The following is a 7155-nucleotide window of genomic DNA, read 5'->3' as shown; positions in this document are numbered from 1 at the left end:
GCCCCATATATATATATATATATATATATATATACATATATATATATATACTTCTTTTTTTTTCTTTTTTTTGTCCTGGCATGCCAGTGCCATCATCAGCTCCAGAGCAACAGAGGCTGGCGCTCTCATTCAAGAAACACAGTTGTGTTTAATCGTAGCATATTGCTTCCAGGCAGTCTCTGCTGTCACACAGCAGATGCAAACACAACTCTACCCATAGCAAATACCCACAGCCTTTCTTCAGTTCAGTGTTTTACGGCTTTACTTGCTCTGAACCAGACTAATAATGGAGGTGTCTGGTGAGTCAATGAAATATACAGAGGACAAACTGAGACCGGTCAGCAGCAAGGTATGGTTTATATACTTTTCAAGATGTTAAAAAAATGTAGGCTAAGCAAGCGTCTATGGTGTACCCTTAAATTCATCAATTTTCTTTGTGTAGTTTGTGGAGCTCCATGTGCTGTTTGCACCAGCTGACCTATGGAATATGAAACTCAATAAAGTTCCAGCTGAAGCCACAGAGGGCTTTATTTCTGCTGGCTTTATCAGGTGAAAGTGCATCAAATGTTTAATCAATATTAGAGTTCAAAATGATAAAAGGTAGTTTTAAATAATGTCTATTAAAACCGTATGGCACTTTGCAGGAGTATTTTCTAAATCATTTTCACATTTTCTTACAGATCAGCCACAAACGTTGATGAATTATATTAGAAATTAGCTTGATGGTTTGATATAAAGTAGTATATTATACCTGGGTGAATGAAAAAGATCAGTTTTTGTTTTTTGACTAATAAAACAGTGGAAAGTAGAGTGTGCACTATTGAATTCTTGTAACTAATAGTTTTGGGAAACACCCTTTACTGTAACAGCTGGATGTCCTCTGGGGGTTTGTCTACCACTTTTTTTCACATCTAGAGACTAAAACTTCTGTTTTATTAAAATAAAGTTCAGGCTCAGTCATCTGTTAATATCAGTCTTCAAATCTTGCTGCAGGTTCTCCACTGGTATTGGGTCCAGAAATTGTCTGGGTTATTTAACATTTTGATATGAAACAATTCAAGCTGTATGTTTAGGGTTGTTGTTCGGCTGGAAGGTAACTTTTTATTTGAATCTTAAGGGGTTTCCTTTTCATATTAAAAACAAAATTATTAAATGTATCATTTTATAGAGATTTTTGGTAGGAATTGGTTAAATTTCATTTAATTTAAGACTATCAGAATAAAAGGGACAGAATATAAATGCACACCACACTTAGATTTTACGTCACGAACAATTCTGAGAATGTACCTTCTCTAATTTTACTTATTCATATGATACTCAGTATTATTTGACGCATTAAAATTGCAATAATATACGCTTGTTTTCTTTGTAATGTGACAAAAGTATCAATGAATTGAAACTGTTTGTATATTTTTGCAATGCCTTATCCTGTACAGAAATGTCCCTGTTTTTTTTTTCACTTGGTAAAATCCTTTTATATATTCTTGTTATGTTTATATAAAAGTGATGCTAATCAAACTTTAATTATATATTTGATGCTTTTTAAAGAAATATAAAGAAGACTAAAAGTAAATAGGTTGTTTATGGATTTATGATCAACTTAATTTTAAATAATTACAGCCTAAAATACCAACTTAATGGAATTAAACATTACACAACAATTACAATAATAGCTCTGATTGTTAATTTTAAATCCGCCTACATGAAATTAATAAAAAAATGTATTTGTGTTTTTTTTTAATTTAACTATGGTTTAACTGTTTGCCTGTGACACATGTTTTATCCTTGTGTCGCTTTTCCCTCCTGGTGCCGTTAGAGTTTTTCCTGAAACCACCCTGCAGACTCTGAGGGGTGAGTTGGGGGCTCTCCTTGGGTCAGAGAGGAGCATCCATAAATTCTCCTTCCTGAAATGTGTTGGCCGCAGTCTGGCGCTGGTGAGTGCAGCTTGCAGTTAAGAGCCTGTTAGTAAAGCTGAATGTGTCACTACGCAGACAGTGCTCTATTCAGGATAACTATAAAAAAGACTGAAAAGGGTCTGAATGGGGAGTATAGCACTTTTACTGCTGCACCTCTCACAATAAAATCCTTGTCTTTTACAGGTCAAAAGCAAACAGGAGACTGATCTGAAAGTGAAAACATTCGCCCCACCCTATGTATGTTCAGTCCATGGGTCTTATTGCTATCCTGCCAAGTGGATCAGTTTCTTACTTTAAGTAACTACATCTGTTCAGACCTTTAAATGAGCTGTTACCTTTCTGCAGGCGGCTCAGCCAGAGCTGTACCTGCTGCACACTCCAGAGGCAGACAGCAATTTCTGCCCCCAGTCCTTCACCCTGGATTCCAGCAGCAGCTCCCCAGAGCAGCAGGCCTGCCCCAACCTTTCCAAGATGTACGACGGAACAATGGGGACAAAGAAGCCCATTAAATTCCCTCACATAACGCAATGTTCCCGGCAACGGGTTCCTGGCTCCGGTATGGAAGAGGGACATGAAGATGAAGAAGGTGCAAACAGCTCCACCTACTCTGATGAAGCTCTGAGTTTTATCAAGAGAACAGAGCCAGAGAGATGTGAGGAGAAGCCTGGGATTCAAAGGGCAATGCAGCTTGTTTCACTTGGAAAAGGTATTAAAGCAGTGATTCATTACCTTTTCTCAACACGATTTTGCTAAGCTATGTAAGAATGATCAACACAATAAAGAAAGAGTCTAATGAAAACTCAATTATGCTTCTTTTAAAATAAACTCTTTCATTTTAAAAGTACTAACAGCTAGGACATTTTCACTACATTTCTTGTTTTCAAAAACCCCTAGAAACATTTATAGGATGGAAATTTGATGATACATTATATGTTTTTTTTTTTTTTATGCTCAACACTCAATAATGTGTTTTTTCCAAAACTTTAAAACTGTTTAGACCGTCACACACACCAGACATCATATTAATGGGAGATAGCAGATCCTTATTTTCACATGGGATCTCAACATGTTTCTATTCAGTTTTTCATTTTATTGGTTTGTGCATATTTAAGATATTACTAACAGCTTTCAGATTAGTTTTTGTTTTGTTTTAATTTGTTATTATAGTGTGTTTTCTGGTGTATACCCTATATGAACATTAAGTACATATCCTGTTCTATTGTCCAGTAAATCACTAAGCAGAATATTAAAGTCTCTGTCCATTTAATACAAAGAAGAGAACAGCATCTTTTAATATCTATTTAAAATACTGTAATGATCACTAAAGCTATAAATATTTATCTTGGTTGATGTTAAAAAAAACTATTTTGTAATTCAAAAAGTGTTTTGCTACCTTTCAGCTCAGTAACAAAACTTTTATATAGAATAACACCAATGCATTTTGTGTGTCTATAGCTTTGGAGACATGTGAGGCTGATCCAGGCCAGGCAATGTGTTCACCAGAAAATGAGGAGACCTGGAGAAAAACCAAACATCAACACAGAGACAGACTTTCAGGGGCAGCTGAGTCTCTGGAGGACGGAGATTTATGTTTTTTGCTCACAGACAGGTACATTGTAACATACTTGGAAGCCTTCTTACTATTGCCCAAATAATTTAAACCAAATACTTTCATCAGACCACACCATATATCTTAAAAAGTTCCCCGGTGGAGGTTAATTCAGCCTGGACAGACATTACTCCTTGGATCTACCTTTACCCTACTAGCCAGATTATCCTGAGCTATTTTCTTTATTTATGCTGCTATAGGCTTGGAGTGCTGAATGACATAGGGACAACCTTTCATCATTCTGCTTCGTTCTTTTTCTATTCTCCCATTCTGCATTATTGTAAGTTCCCCTCATAATTTTATGCTCTCTCTGCTTTTTCCTCTCATAGTAGCTTCATTTGATCTGTTCCTGTTCAGCTCTAACTTCATCCTGGATTGAAATATCAGTTGTGGCCATCAACATCTTTGTTTATACAGTATATGTTGCAGCTTGTTTTTCAGTGTAGTCCTGTTTCTTTTACTGTGACTAACTGTATGTGCTCTCTTTCATCCTCTGACATGAGAATTGGCAGGAAGCTTATTTGCCTGGCTGTGTGTTTCCTGGACGGGCCAGGACGGCACCACCTGTAGAGCTAGTTGACAGTTGCCTTTTGTATATCTGCTTCTATCTCCTTGAACCCCAGTTGGCTCCGGCAGATGGCAACTCACACTGAGCCTGGTTCTACTGGAGGTTTCTTTCTGTTAAAATGTAGTTTTTCCTCTCCACTGTCACTACATGAATGCTTGGTGTGAGGGATTGCTGAAGAGTCAACAACAAAATACAGCTAAAATCATCACCACAAATTCATCCAGGAGGAGCATGCCCTGCAAGTCAATGACTCAAATGCAATCAACTTGTTTTCTTTGACAGAAACTTTTAGCCAATCTGATTGTTTTGTCCCTATAAATTGCCTTAAGTTGATGTGTGTTGTGAATTGGCGCTATATAAATACACTTAAATGGAAAAGTTAGGGTTCTTGCTGCTGTGTGTATTTGCAAACAGTAATGATCATTTTGCAGTGTATTTAGTCCTTTTATAAGAAAAATACATCTGATGTCTAGATTTTTTTCAGCTGTACTTGTATGTTTTAGTGTTGGAAAATTAAGATTGAAAGATCGACACACTGAGAGCTGCATCAGAAAAACAACAACAAATGGGGTAATGTGCAGGATATTTTCTGACAAAAAATAAATCAACATTTGTTGATTTATTTTTTAATACCGACTTAAACGTTTGTTTAAGTCGGTATTTATACTGTAACTAAGTTCATTTCTTGTTTTAGGTGTTGGAATGTCCAGCTGTGTCTTCGCAACAAGTTCAGTGCACAAATTCACCCCAAGGTCCAGATTTGGCCAGCAGTAAAGCAGCTTCTGCCTCACTAGTGTTTCTCATAAAAAGTAAGGAAAGCCCTCATTTTTGAGCTTCCATTGTATTAATGAAAATATTTATTTCTAATAAGGAGAGGATCTAATGGAGGAAATCAAACTGGTGAGGGAGGAGAGAAAGCAGCTGGAATGGACCAGACAGCAGCTATTGTGGAAAGGAAAAGACTTGTTGGCTCAGAACCGACACCGCAGGAATCAAGGTGGGACATCGACTCCTTGGAAAAAAGTTAGACCTTATGTTGAAAAAAATCTTTTGTACTACTTTTCTCCCACGTCTCCACTAATATAAAGCTCGGGACACCTGGAAAAAGAAATACTTTGAAACCAAGAAGGCAACAACTCCACTGGAGGAACATCTGAGAAACTTGAGACAAGAACTGGAGATATTTTATAACAAAGTCCTGCATCAGCTCCAAGCCAGAGAGAAAGCACGGAGGCAGGGGAGGTCATCAGAAAAGGTGCAATAAAATCCACATGGTCCGCTGCACAACATAATTAACATTATAACATATTAAGAACAGATTCAATTAAATAGACAAACTCATTATAGTGTTATTATAAGTGAATGAAACTTTTATTGGAGAAAACAATCCAATCAGTTAAAGGAGAATGACCCAATTAGCATAATATCTAATGTATTTAATTAGTTCAAAATTCATGGCATAGCAGTTGCATTGTTATCATGTTAGTATTAAAATATAAACAAATCTGCAAAAGAGGACTGAATTATTAAAGCATTGGTAGTAATTTACAGGATTATAGACAGTTTAAGATACATTTTTAAAACTTTCTATCTTTATTTTAGACCATCTGTAATAAATAACATCAGTAAAGTTAAGAACAAGTTTAGTATTTTGTGACTCTGGCATTTAGCTAAGGTGCTTTTATACCTCTGTTACCTAACTTTATTGCCTTTATGCAGCACAGGGTGCTCCTCAGAATCATTTAAACCACATATTGAATGATCCGCTTTCAACCAAATCCTCACTAAAGAAGAAATTAGAAGATGTTTCTGATCAATTTCATTCTATCCTCCTATAATATTTTAAACTGAACAATTTTAGAAAGCAATATGCCAGTTTTTGAAGCAGAAATGTAAAATGAATATGGTAAACATAAAAAAAATAAAATGACTTGGGAATAAGTCAATAACCACAAAAATCCTATTGGCGCTAGGGGATACTGCTTAGCCTGTAAGACTACCATCTCATTAAAAATCAAAACTCCGAAGAGCTAATCTGTAAAAAATAGGCCCTAAAACACAGAATAGCTGATTATTAAAATACGTAGAAGCTGGAAATTTCATCCATGATAACACAGTATTCAAAACTTCTGTTTTAAGCCCACCTGCCTGATTTATTTCAAAACTCTAATATGGAAACAATCAGAACTTCTACATTTTCTGTTTCATTTTTTTTTTTTTTTTATGTGTGGTTTTGGAAATCAAGATATCTCAACCATTTTACAGGGAAATATTTAGATGTGAATGTTTTAACATTCTTGGATGCTACCAAAGAGAAAGCATTCCAATTTGTTTTGGTTTGTTAATCGCAAAAATATGTTTTGGAAATAGAATGAGCTCATCATTCAGATCATGAGGGAAACCCAAGAGATCGACAACCTGAAGAGGAAGCTAGAAGATTCCAAGATGAAGCTGATAACAGAGATAAAGGTAAACATAAGTCATGACTAAACACATCATTTTCCAAGATATTCTAATTTAAGACCATGGAAGATCCAAAATGATTGCAAGACAAATGTTATCTTTGTTTTGTTTTTCCCACAAGTTGAAAGAGCAGGCTGCTACTGAGCTCAGAGACCTGAAGGCTGAACTCGCTCAAAAGAAGAATCAGTCATCTCCTTCCTGGATGGGGCGGAAACACATCATGGAGCAAAACACAAGTTAAATACAGCTTCATCAATGTCAACAAAACTGCTCTTCCAAGCAATTAAAGTAATCAAATGGGAGAAAGGTTTGCAGCAGTAAATGGGCCAAATATTCTGTAATGAGCACAGCCCAGGCGCAGAGACTAAGCAAGCGGCATGTGTTTGGACCCAGAGATCATATCATTTACTCCTCTCTTTCCTCTCATTTCCTGTTTAGCTACTTTTAAATAAAGACCAATGGCCACGGAAATCTGTTACTGTAACTTCCAGCAACTGAATTCCATTCTGTTTGTTCCTGTTTTTTTCCAATAATACAACAGTAGACAGTCTATGAAATTAATGAGTAAAAGCTTTATTAAACAACAGAGTAAAAAAAAA

At 36.0% G+C, this 7155-nt stretch overlaps 1 protein-coding gene across 1 annotated transcript; it reads left to right on the top strand.

Moving 5' to 3' along the window:
- Positions 1–189: 189 nt before the first annotated feature.
- Positions 190–7153, top strand: spata1 (spermatogenesis associated 1). The gene is given in 13 exon segments (XM_015378658.1): positions 190–349; positions 443–549; positions 1817–1934; positions 2100–2153; positions 2262–2622; positions 3372–3561; positions 4525–4663; positions 4788–4902; positions 4965–5090; positions 5182–5348; positions 6464–6562; positions 6678–6740; positions 6742–7153. Coding segments are annotated over 13 exon segments (1704 nt in total). The 5' UTR covers positions 190–286; the 3' UTR covers positions 6844–7153.
- The last annotated feature ends 2 nt before the right edge of the window (positions 7154–7155 follow it).

This window comes from Cyprinodon variegatus, unplaced genomic scaffold, assembly GCF_000732505.1.
Source record: "Cyprinodon variegatus isolate N-32 unplaced genomic scaffold, C_variegatus-1.0 Scaffold176, whole genome shotgun sequence".
Lineage (NCBI taxonomy): Eukaryota > Metazoa > Chordata > Actinopteri > Cyprinodontiformes > Cyprinodontidae > Cyprinodon > Cyprinodon variegatus.
This window is presented reverse-complemented; position numbering and strand designations above follow the sequence as displayed.